The following is a 23,225-nucleotide window of genomic DNA, read 5'->3' as shown; positions in this document are numbered from 1 at the left end:
GCATGTAGGAGTTATGAAATTGATCACCTTTTATCATTCTCGCGAATCGATTGTGATTTTATATTGTTTAACGTCCCTCTCGAAAAATTTTCACTCATATGGAGACGACACCACCATTGCCGGTGAAGAGCTGCAAAATGTAGGCCTATGCCCAGCACTTGCGTCTTTGAGCAGGGAGGGATCTTTATCGTGCCACACCTGTAGTGGCACGGAACCTCGGTTTTTGCGGTCTCATCCTAAGGACCACTCCATTTAGTCGCCTTTTACGACAAGCAAGGGGTACTGGGGACCTATTCCGACCCAGATCCCATGAAATCGAACACCATTTGTAGGTGATAACGAAATATTTGTACACTGATGTGGGAAGTTGACGACGGAGAAGCTGATTCAGAAGTTATCTCGTTTGTCGGAAAGTTCTGTGATTGGTTTGACATCTATAAGTGAATAAAACATCCAAATATGAATGTATTACATTTTACAAGGATGTTATTTCATCATGTCCCTTGGGCTATATATTTGTTATTGTATTGCAGAGCTGTTACCAGGCTTGGGCTATATATTTGTTATTATATTACAGAGCTGTTGCCAGGCTTGTGCTATAAATTTGTTATTGTATTGCAGAGCTGTTGCCAGGCTTTGAGTTCCAAACTAGCAGAACCACTAACAACAGACGCAATGAACTTTATGTCAAGTGAAACTATAACCAAAGGTAACTGCTTTAAACATTTAACATTGTTTTATTTTTAGCCGAGTTGCAACGAAGTTGAACTCGGCTATTGCTTTGGTGATGCGGGTGGTTGGACGTCAACAATTGGCTTCCGGATGATAAATCGAAAAGTTTACTATCTAATCAAATGAAACTTGGATATATTGTTGGATACCAGCAAAGTAAGCCCTCTGTTGATTTTGGAGAAAATAGGTCACGGTCACAGTGACCGAAAATAGATTGAAAACTCCAGACAAATATGGTTTCTGGACAATAACTCGAAAAGTTTAAAACTGAAATTAGTTCTTCGCAATTATAAATATGCCACATCATTCCTGACTTTACAATGTATCCCATGCAACTCGGCTCATACACCCCTGGGTGCATATATTGATTTTTTTTAAAAAAAATAGTTTAAGGAAATAACAAGGGAAAAAACCCCGGGAATTTTCCTGAAGGAAAGTGAAGATAACCAGTGATCAATTTCATAATAAATTATATAATATAATGAATACAAAACTAAGAGTAGGACAACAAAGGTGGGACCAGGTGCCAAGGAGAAGTACCCTCTGTCGACTGGTTACATCCGATCAGATAAACGGAGTAGACCCTAGCCAAAACCAGTAAGTAAAGAACGGCCTAACTATTGGAATGAAACACTTTTAAACAACATTCGACCTATTGACAGATTATAATTGTAAATTAGACCGCCAGAACGAACAATAATCGAATTTGCGAAATGCTTACCCCAAACGAGACCGCTGAAACCCGTAACATGTCTCCGATATTATCAACTTGTTTGTCAGCAGTCTTCCTGATTTAAAAATGAGCATTATGCCGTTAAATTGTAGAAACACTTCGTTTTTAGAAATATGGAGTTAACATTTTTTCTCATGTAGTATAATTATGTATTTGCATACTACGAAAGCCGGATAGGCTCATTTTTGAAAAGTGAAAAAAAAAATCTAACTCGTTATAACGAATATATATGCCCGCACGCAACGATTTTTACTCAAACTTCACAATCTTAAATCGGGGGGTGGGTACGTGGGTTAGCAAGTGTTCGTCCTTCTCTACACGGGTTCAATTCATAGGGTCAAATGCTGTCAGATGAGTTACAGTGCATGGTAATTTTGAGGACGTTCTTTATATACTACTTTTGACTACGGATTACTCCGATTGCCTGATCAAGATATGGGCTTACCGCGGGGTGCGACTGTCAACGAACGCCACCTTCATTTGTTCAAGCTTACATCCTAAACAGTCGATACTACTTTGAAAAGAGGGGGGGGGAGTGTAACCCAATATATTTTACTTTGGATTGTAAAGATAGTTTTTGAATGTAAAAAATAACGGGAAATGTACGCTGTCAAACACAAGGCCAATGGGACACATCGCTCACCTGAGCCATCTTAGCCCTGCCGTTGTTCAAGGTCATTAGGTCAAACAACAAAGTATAACAAGGTATACATACAAAATATGAAACCCCTATCTTAAATAGTTCAGGAGATATTAAATAGGTCAGTGGTTTTTTTTCAAACATAGGTCAAACTCCAAGGTCAACAGATCAAACACCATTGCCAAAGAATCTATACACAAAATTTGAAAGCCCTACCTAAATAGTTCCAGATTTACTTAATAGGTTATGTTTTCTAAAAAGTTGGTCAAACTAAGAGTTCAATGTCACAAGATCAAAGGACATGATATGAAATGAAAGTTCTTGCCACAAGAAATGTATATAAGATATGAAAGATCAGTCTTGAATAGTTCAGGACATATTGTATATATGTAGGTCAGAATTTTATTGAAAGTAAGTCAGACTCCCAGGTCAATGTCATAAGATCACACACCATGGAATCACATGAAAGGTCTTTCTGTAAAGAATGTATATACAAAATATAAAAGACCTAGCTTAAATACATCTAGTTCTAGAGAGTTTTTATGATTTTTCCTAAATATATCAGCATACAAAACTTTGAGCCCCCTATCCTAAACCCGGGGACCATGGTTTGAACAATCTTGAATCTATTCTTTCATGTGAATTACCACTTTGAACCAGTGGTTCTTGAGAAGATTATTCAAAATTTTCCCTATACATCTAAATGTAAACTTTGATCCCCTATTGTGGCCCCACCCTAACCCCGGGGACCATGATTTGAACAAATTAAAATCTACTCTATATTAGGGAACTTTCAAGTTTTCAACTTTTCTGACACAGTGGTTCTTGAAAAGAATATTTTAAAAGATTATCCCTATATATTCGCGTGTAAAATTTTGATTCCCTATTGTGACCCCCACCTTACTTCTGGGGGGCTATAATTTTAGTAAATGTGAATTTGCACTATTTCAGAAAGCATTCATTTAGATTTAAATTTTCAGGCCAACTGGTTCTTGAGAGATTTTTGATTCATTCAATTTTTATTATCGTGATTACTCCCCCTTTAAGGAGCCTGTCCCTTCATCAGAACAAACTTGAAATCTCTTTACCCAAGGATGCTTTGTGCCATGTTTGGTTGAAATTGGCCTAGCAGTTCTGGAGAGGAAGTTGAAAATGTTAAACAGTTTACTGACAGACAGACGGAGAGAAGGACGCTGGACAAAAAGGGATCAGAAAAACTCACTTGAGCTTTCAGCTCAGCTGAGCTAAATAGGGAGAAGCTCTCTATTTCTACGTGTTTGCATTAGTAGTATAAATATATCTATATTCTCAATAAAAATAATCTACATCTAGGCTGGCTGATTTGTTGCTCAAATATCGAGTTAGCTCGAAGATGTTGTCAAACCATTGTGGTATATTAAAACAATAAAATCTAAATCTATTCATGACAATGAAAAATAAGTATTTTTGTTGAATAGAGGAAAATATATCGTCACCTATGGTACGCGCGAATCACATTAATTAGATAAACTAACTTTATCGACTGTTAATCCTTAGCTAGTTTTTCAATTTGATCAATTAAGTTTATCGTAGTTAACGATCGATGATACAAGTTCTTGGTCGTTAAACCCACTTTATCTGTTGTTAATGCCTTATCGATCGTTAATTCGAGTTAACGGCAGATAATCCGGGTTTTTCAAGTCGTTAATGCTAATTAATGGACAGCCAATCACAGCCTTCGATGCAAATACAAACAGTTTAGAAAAGACTCCAGAAGAAAGTTGTCTGACACACACCCCACTCCCACCAACACATAGAGTAAAGGGGAAAGTGCTGCTGGTAGATAGTTGCACAAAACAAAAGAAAGGGAAATAATCCTTCCGATGGTTTCGAAAGTTCCATTGAAGAGGTGTCCATGATCCATGGGTGGAATTTTATGTGCATTTCCAATGAAGTATTTCAGAAATATTGCCCTGAAAAAGCAGGATTACATCTCTCTGGTCACACCATCAAGGTATAGATAATGCTTTAAATTTGAAATGTACCTTAAATTTTTCAGAAAAATGTGATGTTTCCTTTTTTTTAAAAAAAGGGATATGGAACAAGTAGAAAATTACTTAATTGGCTTTAAACCTGGTATGACAATGAACTTTATTCTCATAAACTGTAACACAGTGCAGAGAAAATACATATGTACAAGGTGTACAAAGAATATAATAGAAAGATTTTAATAATGCTTGAAGAAGGGATTATAATTAACCAAGAAAGCCAACTCTCAATTATATTATCTAACAATTTACAAATTTTGCTGAGTTGATTAATATTTGTCATATTAAAACAACTTGTAAAGGCAAACTTTAATGGACTACAAATTGTGACTTCTGCTGAATTCACAAAGGTATGTAATGATACAATTGTAATTTATATCAGCAATTAGACAACTACAGTATGTATACATGAATTTGACAATTCAAAATTAGTGTAACTCATCCATTTGTTGTGTTTCCTATTCATTTTGAAGTCAAGTAATTTTACTCAAATATGCCATGAAAAGATCATGAAATTTATTTACTAAAAAGATATAATAATTTAACAAGCTAGCTATTATGTTATATTCTGACACAAATATGACCCAAAAAAAAAGCAATTATTTGAAAGTTTGTCCAGTCTATTTGTTTCTGCAGTTAAAGGTTCATTTAATATCCAAATATGTAACTGTATATATATATATATATATATATATATATATATATATATATATATCCAATAATAAAAGTCAAGAAACACAAAACTCGAATAACATTTCACTGTTAGCGCTTTCGGCTTTAATGCCTCTTAATATATATATATATATATATATATATATATATATATATATATATATATATATCCAAATTGTGTTTTTAAAAAAAATCACAGTGTCCGGTATAAAATATTAAAAATATATATATATGCTTATTGATAGCTGAAGAAGCTAGCATAGTTCGACAAGGAGTCCGGTATCAGAAAAAAATTCCATGCATTTATATTTTAAAAACATAGGCCTCTACTACATGTGTGTACATATATACTTTAGATATAAATTTAGTCAATTTAAACTGTAAAATTGTAACATCTAATTCAAATCTATTCTGTACATTACATGTAATTTATATACATGTAGACATTAAACTGTGAAGCCGCTTACTAACATCTTTTCTTGTTCGTCGTGGAGACTAAACTAAATGTAAGTTAACTACTAGTATACATGAAGACGGGGTCGTGTCAAGAAGCCTTACACGGATACAGGTAACGTTACCTGTCGTAAGATGAAAGGGGGGGGGGGCATATACCCCAAACACACAAACAAAAGAGGAGACTAAGCCCCCATACACCATGCCTCGGGAGATCTGACACAGCTTTGAAATAATTTATGGATACAACTTAGACCGAGTTTGGAAGATTTAATCAACGTATTATTATTAAATTAATTAACGTTATTGCAGTACAACTATAAAAATTTAATCCATAGAGGATCTAGCCCAACATGAAAATATATTCTAATACAAAGTAAATTAGCGATATTCTGATAATAAAAACTCTTTCGCACACCACGTCAACCAATCAAAATCAGCGTTACATCGGTAAATGCGAGTGATAAACCCGGTTTATCTATCTTTAATGTGAATTAAAATTTCTTTATATGTTTAACAGTAACATTACAACTCATATTAACGGTCGATAATGTGAGATAAAAAATGTGAACTACCGTTTAACCCACTTTATCGACCGTTAATTCGAGTTAACGTGATAAACTAACTTTATCGACCGTTAATTCGAATTACATATATGTATCGCCGTTAAACTAGGATTAAGTTAGTTTATCTGCGTTAAAGCAGGTTTATCTAATTAATGTGGTTCGCGCGTGTCATAGTCACCTATTCATTTGTTTGCAGCTAGAAATAAACATTTTCTTGTCCTCTTCACGACGAATAAAATTGTTATGTAATACATGTAGTTATCATAAAATGATAAATTCAGTTTTGCGGATTTTGTGAATTCATAATCGTTATGATTAAATTTGGGAAAGAACAGGCCCATAACATTTCCATAGGTACCAACTCGTTAGAACGAAATAATTAACTCGTTATAACGAGATACTAATTCGTTATAACGAGATAATTAACTCGCTATAACGAGATATTAACTCGTTATAACAAGATACCAACTCGTAATAACGAGATAATTAACTCGTTATAACAATATACTAACTCTTTATAACGAGATAATTAACTCGTTATAACGAGTTAAGATATTTTTTTTACTCTTTCAAAATGAGACTAGCCGGCTTTCCTAACAATGCTGCAGCTGATATAGTAAAAATTTGAGAGGCAGGCGAGTGCATGCTCTATATTGTCTGACGCAATATATACCGGGGGTATATACGTGTGTGTGTGTGTGTGAATAAAGTTAAATAGCTAATGTTAGGAATAGAAAAACATATGTCCCGTTCTCTGGGAAAGACATTCATATTTGGTTTTTCCCTATGTCTGTCCGTCCAGTGATTACAAACTGAGGAAAACAGTTTCCTACATTTTCAATAAGATCGAAACGTTCTTGACGAAATTGTTTTGGAGGATTTTTGTAACACAGCACGCCATTTATCTATAACCGTGGGATATAGGGATTTTTTTATTTGCATTTTTCATTTGAAACATATATACATAATATTAAATAACTTAGTATAATACCAATGTAATTTCACATTCACCACCCATTCAAACATATTCACACACAGTTTTACATGCTTAAAATTTCAGTATATAGGGATTTTTGTGAATTTCACCTAGTTTAAATCGTATTGGAATGAAATTTGACAGAAATGATGATACCAAGTGTAAGTGTGCAATAGACGATGGCATTTTGTCGTAGGAAATTGAATTTTCGTATTATGACATGGGCTTTGCCGTTGTGGTGGATGGGGATTTTTGTGAAAACAATTACACTTAAAATTCAACTTGGATACGAATGAAACAGGACAGAATTTTTCTGTACAAAGCTGACAAAGCTTGTAACAACATCGTCTTTGCAAGGCTCATTATTACATCTGTATTTTAAACGCACTTCCGCTTTTGGCAATTGTACTTATATTCCAACTGCCCTTTCAAAAGACTTCTTGAAATTCTTCAAAACCATGATTCAGTTTTATACACATTTAATATTCCAGTCAATGGGTATAAGTTACCGTTGGTGTAAATCAAATGCTGAATCTAAAACTTTCAAAAGAACGTTTAGTAAACTTGAAATCGCAAAACTTTTCTCCAAAAAAAAAAAAAAAAAAAATGTGTTTGTGAAACTCAAATGCCCCCGATAATGGCCAATTCCAAAGATGGCCAAGGTCACAAGAGCAAACATCTTGGTACCAGTAGAAAGATCTTTTCAAAAGAAATGCTCATGTACAATATGAAAGCTCTACTATTTACCATTTAGAAGTTATGACCAATGTAAAACAATTAAAAGTAGGGCAAATGTCAAGGTCAAACGGTTTAATACCAACGGAAAGGTCTTGTCACAAGGAATACTTATGTGAAATATCAAAGCTTTATCACTTATTGTTCTAAAGTTATTTGCAAGGTTAAAGTTTTCAAAAAGTAGGTCAAACTCCAAAGTCAAGGTCACAGGGTCAATAATGTTGGTACCCACCGAAAGGTCTTGTCACAAGGAATACTCATGTGAAATATCAAAGCTATATGATTTACTGTTCAAAAGTTATTAGCAAGGTTAAAGTTTCAGACAGAATTACGGAATGACAGACAGGACAAAAACAATATGCCCCCCGATCTTCGATCTCGGGGGCATAAAAACAACATCAAAACGTTTGATTTTTCAACACTTTACACGACCATTCCTCACGATAAATTAAAGACAAGACTTTTTGACATCATACATGTAGACAGTTGTTTCTTTCACAAAAATGGAAAACGCAAAATTACTATTCCTATCTAGTGATCAGTCATCCAAAACATTACTTTGTTAAACGCCACTCTGATTCCACGCAGAGTTACAGATCTCCAGATAATGTTGGGATTTTTTTTTTTTACCGCAAAGAGTATTTACCCCTTGACTTTCAAATCAATGAGTATTTTGCTTTTCAAAAAATAAGTCAAAAGAGTATTTTGTTAATTTTGTAACGTGTAGCGGTTACCTAGCTAAGTGCTGATCACGCTCGCCGTTGCTTAACTTGCGTGATCAAGAGAGACACTCTACCACATCACTAGAAAAGCTAGCTCTATAGCGAGGTAGTATAAGTTCCCTCTTATACTGTCCGCTACAATTTACTGATTATCTTTACTGTTTGCCATTAATACAGAATTTGATCACTTAGTCTAAATATAATCAGATATTATTTGACCGAGTGTCTGGCATATCAAAATTTAATAACTCAACAATAAATTTCAAATCCCAAAAATGACAATGAAGAGTTTATTATAAAAAGAACTACAAAGGATTTTCACCCATAAGTATACAATCATTATTGTACCACAAGGGCTTCTTATCCATTTTGTTATCTATCTATATATGAATATATGACATATAGATTGCGAATAAAATGAATAAGAATCCCCTGTGATTTTGGGCTTCAAAATCGTGAAATGTTAAAACAATCATCCCTGTCCCACCTTAAAACGAATTCCATATTCTAATGCAGGAAGGTTGGATACCACATACACATTCGCTTCATAGTGTTTCAAATGGGACTTCCAAGCTTGCTTTTTTCTTTAAATATAAAAACGAATACAAGTCATTTTCAGACTTCAATTTGTGAGGATTTGTTAAGGAAGTACTACACCTTAATGCTAAGAATTTGATTTAAGAAGAACCATACGACACAGTGTTATATGTAGATACTCCTTATGTCCAGTTTAAGTACATTGTATATGCTAGACTATAATAACATATATGTGTCTTCGTGCCTGCACTCGGAAGACATCAGATCTGACTTCTCGTATGTAATTATGAAATAGTTTGAGAATTTAATATATATCATTGAAATGAAGCTATAAAGGTGTACCATAAATTTTTATCGTTAGGTGTTTAATAAATTTATACTACTCAAGTACATGCGCGTATGATCTCATTCCACGAATCAGTCTTTTGAGGCGCGCGTGTATGTGGGATTAAATTCTTTCAGCATTTAACTTTTCAGTCCCAATAATGAAGAAAAAATTACTATTTAAATGGCTCAGGACATACAATAAAGGTTTATAGCTGTTACCAATATTTTATCATACAATAAAATTATGATAGCATAATATTCAGACTGAAGAGAATAATTCATCGAGTTTGAATTATTTATACATACAAATCAAATAAATTGCTCTCAAATCTTGAATATTTCATTAAACTTTAATATCTATCTGCGTAAATACATGTAGGTATATTATGTACACAGTGCGCACAGAAGTCGCGTATGAATTTCACGTAAGACCAGGGACGTATAAACAACTATATACATCCCCGGAAAGACTGAATTATTCGAAAAATCCAATATGATAAAAAACATAACATTCTGTGTTATATTTAGGACGACAATGTTCACTTCGTGTACATGCCCTGGTCACACGCGATGGTTCCTCGAGGCGGTTACGTAATTGTAAACAAAAACAAACGCCGCGGTGTATGTAAGAAGCGTGTAGCTAATGACTGAGTTATTCTATGCTTGTTTCTTCAATTAAATATATCGTTGTTTTAATAACAAACGTAGAAGAGATAACCTTTTCCTCTTAAAGATTGTTTATATTAAAGCTACTAAATAATTAAAAAAAAAGTTGTCGATAGATGATTTTTAAAGGAACCATAAATCACGTTAAAACCTTATTTTAAAAGAATATTAGCATTTCATGAAGTCAGATTTATCAATTAAAGCAAATTTATTTAAGTTATACGCATATTTTACCCCCTTCACCTACCTAATGATACGGTTACCTGTTTGCGGGTCAAGCTTTTTACTCATATATAACACAATACTCGAGCAAAATATTATGTTTATGAGATCAATAAGATGTTAAAGAACAACTTTTCCAGCGAAAGCCATATCGAAATATTTACCGTTTTGGAGTTATAAAGCGAAACCTTTGAAGATCCCCAGATCCCTAATTTAAGGGACCAGCCCCTTTTTAGGGATATCAAAAGAAAGCTCTTAACATTTTGCACAACGTTTGTTCTACACGTCTTAACAAAATATTTTTAGTTTAAAAGATACAAAGGAAAATATGTGTAATTTTTTGCTCCTTTAGGCGTCCTAATTTTTTAACCCTGTCAACCACCATTTCGAACGCTGTAATCAAAAAACAAAAAACGATGTGCACAACTACAATGCTCCTACTATTCATTTTCAATGCATTTTCTGCTCAAGCTTATACAGTCTCGGAGCCTTTGTCTGGAAACCAAAGCCCCTAAAATTTCATTCAAAGGGGAATAACTCGTGAACAGAAGAGAATTTCTGAAATGTAGTACATGATTTTAAAATTGTTCTGTAAAGTTTATAAACCCTGAAAATGTGAGGAAAATCCATGCAGAAATGAGCGAGATATGAAGCTTCAAAGTTAGCGTCTAGGAAAAAGAAGAAAAAAAGAATAATAAGAATAATCTTAACCAGCACAATCAGTAGGTCTTCCGTTGTTACGGAAGACCTTAATAAATAAGAGTCTCCCCCCCCCCCCCCCCCCTGTCTACATATTAATCAGCCGGCAGACTTTTATCAATTGTTATGTACATAATTCCTATTCAAATTGTTAACATCATATTTTTCAATATATTTACTTCGCCTCAGACCATTTGAAGTCAGACCCTCCCCCCCTCCTTCATCAACACTATTTCTCCAAATGGCATATTTAATTAAAGCGAAATCGTGCATATAAGACCCTAACTGGTACTTGATATATTCGGAAGGGAATGATAAAATTTCAGAAAACTGCCAGGTCAGTGTTTGCATTATATGTGAGAATGGATTTAATTTATACATTGACGTACAGTTCTTTAGAATAGATTATTGTCAAACCACTGGCCTTTGGGCATGTATTATGCACCCCCCCCCCATTATTTTTTCTGATCTGGGATCAACACACTATTTTCTGTTTATACTAATGTCTTATGTTTTGAATATACCCATTAAAAATTATAGAAATCTCTGTTACGTATTAGTAAAATATCTCGTTATCAGTGTTATTTCTTCTTACAATCGTTGAAAATGTAATTTATTACATTTTTAGGTGATAGTTAACGTATATTTACAATGCATAAGTTAAAAAGGTGTGTAAAGGTAAGGGGGAGGGGGGTCGTGTTGCATGATTCATCATGTCTCGAGTGCCTGTGTATATATTAAACTACCCCTATTGTGACCTCATCACGTGCGACTTCTGGTGAAATATCGAGCCCGAAACGTACAATGTACGATTAAAAATAAGCGATAAATTTTCTTTAGAAAAATTGTGACGCGCATGCGCGGAATACAACTAGCCGCGCCCTATCATAGCGCAAATTCAATGTTGGGGCCATAATAGGGTATCAATGTTTTACATGCAAATAAATAGGGAATATCTTTTAAATATTACATGAAAGCTTTCTGACATAGTGAAGATTTAAGTTTGTTAAAATCATGACCCCCGGGGGTAGAATTGGGCCAAAATAGGGGATCACAGTTTTACATACAAATATATAGGGAAAATATTGTGAAATCTTCTCAAGAACCACTGGGCCAGGAAAGAAATCATGCTGCCAGTTCCTTAAGCTCAAATTTACAAACAAAGGAATAGATACCGTCAACATAAGCAACATTCTTCGTCATAAAAGGGTTCAGTCATGTACTCCAACTTATTTCAAGTTTAAGTTTACATCCTACAAATATACTTCTACTATTGCATCCAAACTTTTTAATTATACACAAACGTTGTAGTGCCTAAATATAGACCATCTTATACTTAATCCACCTACGTGTTCTTCATTTTCTTTCAACTATATTCCAGATGAACATCTCATTACTGGTGATATTGATATACAGTCTAATCTGGATATATTGAAATTCAGAGGACTGACATCAATTGTTCATTATATCCAAAGTTCAATATAACCAATGCTGAACTACATGAATATTGCTACTGGAGGATTTATTTCAACTTCAATATAATAGATAGTTCAATATAACCAACTTAAATATAAGTGGAGTGGACTGTAGTTGAAAATGAGGACCTCAAATCACTTATTCTAAAAGGTTCTAAATACAGAGAACCTCGGTCTGTCAATTGACGACGGAACTTCATCTCTATTATGAAATTTGTCATCTACCCATCTGTGTTTAGTAAACCAGAAGTGATAAAAGAATTAGATAGGTTACATGAGGACTATGTTTTGGTTCCAGCTAACAAAGGTTGTGATAACATTGACTTTGTTTGTAAGACTCATTATCACAACTGTATTTTAAACGAACTTGGCATTAACTCCACTTTTGGTAATCATACTTATACTCCAACTGCCCGTTCAAAAGATGGAATTCTTCAAAACTATGCTTCAGTTAGTAGTAGTTACCCCATATGATATTGTTGGTTATGTGCAGATACCCGATGGGTGTGGTCATAATGATACGAGGGAGCGTAGCTCTCGAGTGTCATTATGACCACGCCCATCGGGTATCTGCACATAATCAACAATATCATATGGGGTAAGTGACTTGTACCATAGTTTACTATTATTCGTTATATTTTATTATAGCTTTCGGAAGCGCGGTCACCTGTTTACAATATGATGCCAATTGTTATGTATTTAAATTACACTTTGTACACCATAGATTTCTATCATAATGACTTTCTATCACCGAAAAATGTATGTTCATTAATTGTTTTTAAAAAGCCGTTTTTAAGGTGCATATAAATGTTTGGACTGTTGGTTTTGATATTTGTATTTAACATTTACGCATTCTTCGACTTTTAGTACCGGCATTGGCTTTAAGAATTGAAATTTAAAAATTCAAATTAAATTTTTAGAACCCATATTCATGCATTTTTCTGTTTAAAAAATTAGCAATATATTCAACTGATGATGGTGGTTACTCTTTTGAAAATCCTATTTGATATCCTTCATTCTATTTCTAATACATATTTTGACTAAATTGGCTGGAAAAAACATTTACATGTATATACAATAGATTTTTAAAAAATGGTGAAACATAAGAGAGAAAAAATTAAGAATTGTAAGATGCGAAACCATAAAAGTTCACTCTGTCCGCTAAACAAGTTTATCTCTCAAACGCATTTTTATCACGTGACTGGGTCTTTTATAAAACTCTTTATAAATGCTACCCGTATTTCTACGTACACGTGTTTCTCGACTTGACGAGAATGTGGAAATAGAAAGTCTTTGGGACGAGACCATTGACGATATTATCTTGTATAAAGGTTTAAGTGAGATTCAGCGCGAATATCTATAATGTATTTGGAGAACTTAGTCCGAGTCAGTTATCCGTGTTTGATATGTGCAATTTTGATCTGGAGGAACGTCATACAATGGACGGTGATGTTGTTTTGTTTTTTTTCTTTCGAGAATGTGGGCGGGGTTTGAAGAAAAATGTGGGTTATGTACAGATAACCCACACTTTTAACAAAAGAAAGCACGCCAAGCTATGGTACAATAAGTAATAAATTACATTTTCAGCGATTGTAAGAAGAAATAACACTGATAACGAGATATTTTGCTAATACGTAACAGCGATTTCTATAATCTTTAATGTGTATATTCAAAACATAAGTATAAAAAGAAAATAGTGTGTTGATTCCAGATCAGAAAAAAAATAAAGGGGGGGGGGGTTGCATAATACATGCCCAAAGGCCAGTGGTTTGACAATAATCTATTCTAAAGAACTGTACGTCAATGTATAAATTAAATCCATTCTCACATATAATGCAAACACTGACCTGGCAGTTTTCTGAAATTTTATCATTCCCTTCCGAATATATCAAGTACCAGTTAGGGTCTTATATGCACGATTTCGCTTTAATTAAATATGCCATTTGGAGAAATAGTGTTGATGAAGGAGGGGGGGGGGGGGTATATACAAATATATAGAGAAAATCTTTAAAAATCTTCTTCTCAAGAACCATTGGGACAGAGAAATTTACATTTACATGAAAGCTTCCTGTCATTATTCAGATTCACGTTTGTAAAATGGATAAGTTTGATCGATTTATTGTTTTCCGCCACACTCAACAATTGTTAAGTTATCTGATGGCGCCCAGTTTTTATTGGTGGAAGAGAGAAACCAGATACCATGTACCTGAGAAGAGACGTCTCCACCGACCTTCCGAAAGTAAACTGGGATGCTTTCTCACTTCCTGGTGCGAGCGTAAAATGTTTTACATGCGAATATATTGAGGAATTCTTTAAATATGGGCTAAGGTGACTCATGTGAGGGATGTGGCGTATGGGCCTCTTGTTAATGCTTACAATGCTTAAATACTAAAGTATTTCTAATGGTCAGTAAAAATAGGAATGTCATAAAATATTGTTGAGTTACAAGTGAGATACGGCACTCAAAATTCTTTGTAATGTAAACAAGGCTCGTGCCATGTTTTTTGTTTACATATAGATTGCTTTATAGAAATATCATGTTTAAAACAAAATGAGATATGGCAAACACTAGAAACTGATTAATTGTATTTATTAACTTTTAAACTGAAAAATCTACTTTAAAGGAAACTATGTAAGCGATATTAACAAAAACATGACAGGAGCCTTGTTTGCATAACAAATACCTTTGTTAAGCATTGTAATAATTAAAAATGGAAACTTTTTTAAGCTCAAATTGTGTCCATGCCCCCTTTAACAATTTTATTTAATACAAGAGGTACTGTGAGCAATGCTCACTAAGAATACCCCCCGCTTACCCCAATCTCCCAAAAGGGTGTTGTTAATTGCTACTTCGATGTCCAGTGCGCGTGACCTTTGACCTTTTGACCCCAAAATCAATAGGGAACATCTTCATCCCATGGGTACTCCATATGTATGATATGGTGACTGTAGGTGGAAAGGATAACGCTTTAGAGCCCGGAAACCATATTGCTACTTCGATGTCCAGTGCGCTTGACCTTTGACCTTTTGACCCCAAAATCGATAGGGAACATCTTCATCCCATGGGTAGTCCATATGTATGATATGGTGACGGTAGGTGGAAAGGATAATGCTTTAGAGCACGGAAACCATTGCGTCTACAGACGGACAGCCCGATTCCAGTATACCCCCCCCCCCCCAACTTGTTGCGGGGGGTATAACAAGATACATGTAATTAGTTTACATATGATTATGTAGTAATTTTCCGTCGCCAAGATTGATTGATGTTTTCCGCCACACTCAAGAATGTTTAGTTATCTGGTGGCACCCGGTTCTTATTGGTGGAAGAGAGAACCAAGATACAATATACCTGGGAAGAGACCACCGACCTTCCGAAAGTAGACGGCCATCAGAAGTGAAGGTCACGGTAGGCATTGGCACAATGGAGAATCCACACGGCCATGAGCTTCACGTATACATCATAACTTAACTTGGCACTTCCCCTAAAACTGGTGACATTTGTATACGGATGAAACGTCGTGCAATAGGACATATAACAACAGGTAATGAAACAACATCAACATTTTTTTTATCCAAACCTTGTACATCCAATCTATTGTATAATTTCACGTAAGATATCAAATAGTTTCCTCCTAAATCAATTTGAATCCATGGAGACGATTCCTCATTTGAAATAAAACACTGCTGTGAACTGGATAAATTTGCAATTTTCCCATCAATTGCCCAGTTAGCTGTATATTGATGACTATTACCAGGAAATACAGACGACGAATACGCAGACTGCAGCAAGGCGGCGTTTCTTGTTGAGTATCGTTCTGGAAGTAAAAATAACAATATTTTGATTGATAGATTGATTGTATCTTGCTTAACGTCTCGCTCGAGAATTTTTTACTCATATGGAGACGTCACCAAGACCTTTGAAGGGCTTCAAATTTAGGCCTATGCTCGGCACTTACGGCCATTGAGCAGTGAGGGTTCTTTAGCAAGCCACACCTACTGTGACACGGGACATCCGTTTTCAATGTCATCTCCGGGGCCCGTGACATTCACACCTGATGCCGAGCGTTTGGCGATGGAACTGTCAGTACCTGTTATAACGACTTAGGTATGTTGCGGCCGGGATTCTAACCCCGGCCTACCGCATGCGGAGGGCCTATGTGGCCGAGTGGTAATAGATCATGCTCAAAATCACACGGCCTCTCACCTCTGGTCGGTGCGGGTTCGAATCCCGCTCGCGCCGGTAAGTGAGAAAGTTTCCCAGTTTACTTTCTGAAGGTCGGTGGTCTCTTCCCAGGTACATTTGTATCTGGGTTCTCTCTTCCACTAATAAAAACTGGGCGCCACCATATAACTGAAAAATTGTTGAGTGTGGCGGAAAACAATCAATCAATCATTCCGCATGCGGGGCGAACGCTCTAACCTCTTCGCCTCCGCGGCGGTTTAAGGAAAGTCCGTGCTTTTACGTATCCGGTTTTAAATTTTAAACACCGACTAGAAAGTTCCAGTTATAACTTCTTTGTTTGATGTTTGTAGTTTACGAGAACTGTACGAGTCAAATTTAGCATTCAAATGTGAATCTTAGATATATTTACCATGAATTATTATAGTGTGAAGTCCTCACTAGCTCCAATGGTACAAAGCAATGTAATATCTACATTGAAAGGCTCATAGGCTTAAAAGGCTCATAGCTTGCAATCTAAGCCTGAACAAATTAAACATCATACATAGGGGTGATCATCACAGTGGAATTCACACTGAATTTTAGGGAGTGTGTTTGGTTCAAAGAAACCCAGAATTATAAATCCTCAGAAAATCATCAGCAAAGTTGTTGAATATTTGAACTCTTCTTCACAAGTACTTTCAAGAAACAAAATTATTTGTACATGAGCTGTAGTTGCTAGAATCTACATATATGTTACACTATATTAATTTTTTTCTATAAGTATGAGATAGCATGTATGTATTTTTATGTATTATATGATTGATAGCCAAACAAAAAAAGAATAACACACACATCAAAAAAATTGTGAGAAAAAGGAAGGGGTGGGGGTGCACCCCCCCCCCCCCACTCCTTGTGTTCTAATTGTCTGGTAGGACAAAATTTTCAGTATGTTTTACATATATATATATATATTGTCATATTCTGTTAATCTTGATTTTGAGACTGTATTTGCTGTTACAATTTACTATTTTCAAAGTGTGCAAAGAATAATTGTAAAACTTCAATTTAAAAATGGGGGTTTACATATTCAAGAGACCATTTTGCAAAATATCTCTGGTCAACTATGGTAAAATATGGTTTTTTTGTTAACCTTAGATATAATTCTAAATATTTTTAAAGAAAAACTGGCATGTAAACAATTTAGATTTTGAGAATTTTTCTAAATTGCGATATTCTGTGATTTTTTTCTGAAGGATGTGAGCAGATTAAACAGCAATTGTGTATGTTTTCAATTGAATATCTTTAAAAATTCTCTCAGTAAATGAATAGCTATTGGATTTTATATATTATAGCTTAATATGATGTGCTTTGGTGCATATTTTTAATAAAACATGAGATGATGCATTCTTGTGTTAGAATTTGGCTTTTGCATTTGGGGGTATATGTGCTCTGTAGCACATAGTATAAAAATAAACCTGCAAATGTATGTCTTATATGGGCTTTTTAGTTAGTTTATGAGTTGTTAAAGTTATTTAAATGAAAAAAAAACTTTAATTGACAGAAATTTCTAATAGTATTTACCTACCTTAAAAAAAATATATACCGACACTATACATAACTAAGATGAAAGGTGAAGATAACGAACAGTGATCATTATAACTCCTATAAGCAATACAAAATAGATAGTTGGGAAAACACGTACCCCTGGACACACTAGAGGTGGGATCAGGTGCCTAGGAGGAGTAAGCATCCCCTGTCGACTGGTCACACTCATCGTGAGCCCTATTTCCTGATCAGGTAAACGGAGTTATCCGTAGTCAAAACCAGTGCAGATGTAATGCTTTCTTATTACTCAAAGTGAAACAAATTTTTATAAACCTCTAGATCAGAAATACCAATCAGTAACACGAGGCCCACGGACCACATCGCTTCCCTAAGTCACCTTGGCCCTGCTGTTGTTCAGCTATAATTTAGTGTTTAATGTTCAGACGAATGATAACAGGCTTATATGTGAACATATTTTTGAAATAGAGACCTTTTCATATAAAATCCATGTTTTAGTGACCTTCACTTTTCAAAAATAATCTTGAGTGACCGTTGTCCAAATGTCATTCGCACAATGAAATAACTGTTGAAATGAGGCTTTCCCCCATATAAGGTATATGTTCTTAGTGACCTTGACCTTTGCAAAATGACCTCGAAAGGTTCCATCTCATGACAGACGTTGACATGATAAAAAATCCATACTGCGAAATATAACTGATGACCTTATACATAAAAAGCACACCTAAAGTTCGATGGTAAAAAACATGTATCATCGAAAATACTGAAATATCAAGTATACAAGTCAATAGATTCGAGCGACTACGATTTAGTGAGAAAGCATAATAGACCAGTCAATATAGCTTAAATATTCATCGCACCTAAAACAAATTGCAACAAAATGATTTTTGTATATTTTTGATAGTTTAATAACTCCTCCATAACATATGAAAAATTGACAATATTTGATCGAGCCATTTAGGAGAAATTTTAGATGAAATTATGACATTTTGAAAACAAAATTCAAGAACATTTGTGTTTGATCCAGAGATATTGAAACTATAATGTGATCTCATACATTAATTATTTACACATCAACAGCGTCCACATTAGTTTCCTCTGTTTTAGAATTTAAACAACTGTGACCTTGACATTCAACACATGCAATATTGCACACCAGGCCATGTTTTCTGCAAGTACATCGTTTAGTTTCAGAGTTTGTTTTACATTTACAGCGAATGATTGTGAGGAGTTTCTCTGGGGCGGGCTGATTTTTTGTCTTTACGGGCATAAGTTTTCCGACGTTGATAAACCAACCGTATTCACAGGGGTTTAATTCACGTCCTTCTCTTATCCATATCTGAACTTGAAAATATGTTCGTAGACAGTGGTATGAAACAGCCTCCGAGGTTGGTGGAAGTGAATGAACCTGAATCACCTCTTTACTAGTAAGAACTTTAGAAGCAAATTTTTGATATCGAAGAACATCAAGTCCTTCCAATGCACACCCTCCATATAAATGGGTAACCATCCTTTCTCCTGCATTTATTATTTCTTGTTTAGACGAGCTTCTAAGATAAATCTTTCCAAGCTCCCTCATCATAGGGTTTTCCAGAAACTTTTTTAAAGCAGTCCCCTTTCCTATCCCATACAACTTTGAGGTAGTGTCACATCCGCTCACAGCATGGATATTGGGCAACAACTTGCTAGCCTCTGATGGTCAAAGATGTCTTTCGTCTTCTTTATGTCCCATATCTTTAGTCTTTTCTTTTTCTCACTGTGGTTTGGTCTGAAGATGAGGGTCTCTGATTCAGATTGACAATAGTAGAGTAAAAGTACAAGTACATCTGTGTCTTCACCCAGAAGGACTGTTGGACTTAACAGCCATGATTCAACAACAGTATCAACAATTAGAACGTCTGCATCACCGGGGGCGTGTTTTGTTTCAATTCCTTTATCATGCATAATTTTGGTGAGAAGCTCAATAAAGTTTGTTTTTTTTCACTGTTAGTCAAAAAATGTTTCCTTTTTCGACCGAAATGGAGTAATATCTGTAAAAGAAACGTTGGTACCAACACCTCCTTTTGTGCGCCTAAGATGCAAAGCATCTTTAGTATCTGGACCAGACACGTAACCATCGAAAACAACCACTGTAGAACTCAATCCGTAGCATTCCAAAGAGTCAATGTATCTCGTGCATATTTCCCCAAACGTCATACCAGTCTGTCATGGTAGCTTGTGGATAAGTGATCCACCATCAAGAACATACTTGTAATTGCCACCAGAGATTTGCCTACTACAATCACCAAGGTTCCAAATCGCATCAGCTAATAAAGATTTTTGGGACGACCTCATAAATCCATTAGACTCAAACATTGAACTAGGTTGACTGGAAAGTTCATATGCAAATATTTCTGACTTGTCTTCATATATGCTATCTGCAGCTATGAAAAACCTCTGAATCAGGAGTTGCGGATCAATGGACAAGTTCTCGGGATCTGTTGTGGTATACAGAGGTTTATCTTGAAAAATAACCACTTGGTGCTTTCTTTTGAAGGTGAACTCAGATACTGTTTTTCCATTCATAGATTGAATTATATTTTCACCAATTTCTTTGGCTTTGTCAGAATTTACATCGAACGTGGCTGATACACCTGTTTCAATGTTTCTCAGACATTGCTCTTCGACAAATGGGTTTCTCTCCTCCAAAAAGGAAGCAAATGTGATGGTGTCTTGCGAATCACGTTTTTGACGACTTTTGCCATCTTCTTTGTGCTGATCAAATGAGTAAAAGTTGGTCCTGGTAAATGACTGTATGGCACTATTTATTTCGGCGCAATCTGGCATAGACAATATCCAAAGAGCCCTTTGACTTTCATTCATTCCACGACCTCTTGTTAGTCCCCCTGTTGTTATAACACTTCGCATCAGAGCCTGTTCTATAGCGAGATCAGATGATATTCCTGCCCAGTATCTGTCACTTCGCCTGATAACGTGAAATCCAGATTCAAAGAGAGCAACTACGCCTGGGTTCTGTTCCTTTAAACATTCCATTTGCTGAAGATATATACATACAGACTTCACATATAAATTGTGTCTAGCAGCTGCAAAATACGGTAGCATATCTTTCAAGGATTCCAAATGCAGTCTCCAGTTGCCGGTTCTTTCTGCTTTAATAAAGTCACGAAGAAGGGATATCATGTCCATGTATTGGAACCAAAGATCAGCTGTTCTGCATTTTGATCTTGAGAGTTGAAATTGGTCAATTTTCCGTTGGATAACGTCCAAGGCAAGGCTCTGATTGATTTCGGTCAAAGTTACCTCACCATTAAGGAAAGAGTTCAACAGGCATTTTGCCTCTGTGATTTCCTCTGGGTAGCTGTGGCTGGTATTTGGTGTTTCTGCTTGGATATTGTGCACATCAAAATTGTTTAGTATATTTGGTTCATCACTAATTTTACCTACGTTGCTTTCCAATTTTGGAACAGGAATTCCATATATTTCAGACATGATCAGCGTTGTAAGAGCAGTGTCTACTAAGAAATGACCCCTGGCAGCTCTTGCAATCGCTTTGCCGCTCATCATGTGTGAAACTGCAGTTGGTGCGTAAACAGTTTCAAGCAGACTAGTCAGACCTGATCCCGACATGATGTACACAATACTTCCAATGAAGCTCATTTCTGTATGAAATCCCCCAAGTCTAAGCACAAGTGATTTCAGAGGACTGTCAACGGGTTCTTTCCGTATCATAAGCATTGACTTCCAATACAGAGGCTGGTCAAAGGTAAGTATTGGAGTGCATTTGTTTTTGCGTGCCTCATTGCAAACAAAATGCATTGTAGAGTAGATGCAGGACTCATCGCTTGGATTAAGATCAATCATTGGAAGGAAAGTAATATTTGATCTCCCTGGATAAGGTCCGTTAGTTTTGTGCATGACTGCAGACCAACTGCCATTCAAACAAAGAGACCAACAGGCTTTTGATAGCAGATCCATATTCCGCGACTCCACCAGTTCAATTCTTCTCTGAATGTTGAACTTTAACGTTGATGGCATAGGTAATTCGTTTTTGTACAATTTGATATTAATCTTCGCCAGGGAACCAATTTCATTGATCGTTGTATTCACACGAGGGATAGACCGTGACCTTCGAGTACCAGGAGTAGAAGCTGCAATGATGCCCATGCCATGAAATGTTCCATGTCCATCAAGCGTTCTTATGTTGTGGTCCAGATTATCAGCAACAAATTGTAGAAAAGAGAGATCATCATTAATAGTGTTTTCCGAGCTTCTAGAAGTTGCTGCACCCATCTCAAATTCCTGTACCTCAGCGTAGGACAACGAAAATCCAAGACTATAAAGCGTATCAATTAAGAAACGTGATCCAAAGTGATGATGCATCTGCACGCCTAACCCAAGCTGTAAAGGTGTGACCGGTCAACAGGGAATGCTTACTCCTCCTAGGCACCTGATCCCACCTCTGGTGTGTCCAGGGGTCCGTGTTTGCCCAACTATCTATTTTGTATTGCTTGTAGGAGTTATGAGATTGATCACTGTTCGTTATCTTCACCTTGCATTGTACAATGTACAATGGCTTGTCCGATCGACAGTATCTTCCTGATAGCATCCGCTTCACTAAATAGATATCTCAGAAACAATTGCAGTGTGTCAGAAACGAACGCAGCATTTGATATTTCAGATTCTATTTCTTCTGCAGAAGGATAGAAACTATCTTTGGATGGTAACATCTTGATATCTTCTTTAATAAGTTTTGCTGCCGTTTCTATAATCGCTTTCATTTCTTCATCCTTGTTTTCTCTTCCGGAACGGTTGTAAAAGTTCTGCAAAATTGTAGAAACATTGTCTCGAAATGTTAGAACATTACACTTTCCCTCTTTTTCTGTGAGAATTACAGAATTTCCAAAGTATTCGAGGACCTTTTTCTTCATGTGTATTGTTGAATAAACATCATCACTGCACAAATCTTTCATTTCCCGAACCAAATCAGCAATTGATATTTGCTTGCGTTCCTTTTCCACTCTGGTAACTATTAAATGGAAAGCCTTTTCAGCGGTTTGGTTTTTAGGTCTACCTGCAAGTGGCACTTTCTTTTAAAATTGTTCTCGGGAGTTGTAAAGACCGTAACTGGTGTATTCTTGCCTGTTCTAAAATTAGAGTTACACTGAGCATGATAAACAGAATCGGCTGCGTGTAAATCTGAATGAGCCATCTGAATTCGACTGTATACTTCTCCCCATTTGTCGTTTCGCTCCTTGCAGATATTCTCAATTGATGCTTGGAATTCTAGAGTTCTAATGCAGACAACATCGTACCCTCTT

General features: G+C 35.6%; 2 protein-coding genes across 3 annotated transcripts in view; one reads left to right on the top strand and one right to left on the bottom strand.

The window, feature by feature from the left end:
• The window catches only part of LOC125672290 (asialoglycoprotein receptor 2-like), a 69,934-nt gene that overhangs the window by 4,538 nt on the left and 42,171 nt on the right, over positions 1 to 23,225 (top strand). For both annotated transcript variants that reach the window (XR_007368927.2, XM_048908506.2), the window contains exon 3: positions 622 to 709. Coding sequence is in view for 1 of the 2 variants with exons in the window: in XM_048908506.2 (XP_048764463.2) it covers positions 622 to 709 (88 nt within the window). In the remaining variant the exon portion in view is untranslated. The remainder of the gene's footprint in view (positions 1 to 621; positions 710 to 23,225) is intronic.
• Positions 15,534 to 23,225, bottom strand: part of LOC125672289 (uncharacterized) — a 32,299-nt gene continuing 24,607 nt past the window's right edge. The window contains exon 2 of the mRNA XM_048908505.2: positions 15,534 to 15,997. Within this exon, the coding sequence (XP_048764462.1) occupies positions 15,648 to 15,997 (350 nt within the window). The 3' untranslated portion in view covers positions 15,534 to 15,647. The remainder of the gene's footprint in view (positions 15,998 to 23,225) is intronic.

The sequence above is a fragment of the Ostrea edulis genome, chromosome 4 (assembly GCF_947568905.1).
Source record: "Ostrea edulis chromosome 4, xbOstEdul1.1, whole genome shotgun sequence".
NCBI classification, from domain to species: Eukaryota; Metazoa; Mollusca; class Bivalvia; order Ostreida; family Ostreidae; genus Ostrea; species Ostrea edulis.
The sequence above is the reverse complement of the archived record's forward strand: the minus strand, read 5'-3'. Positions and strand labels throughout refer to the sequence as shown.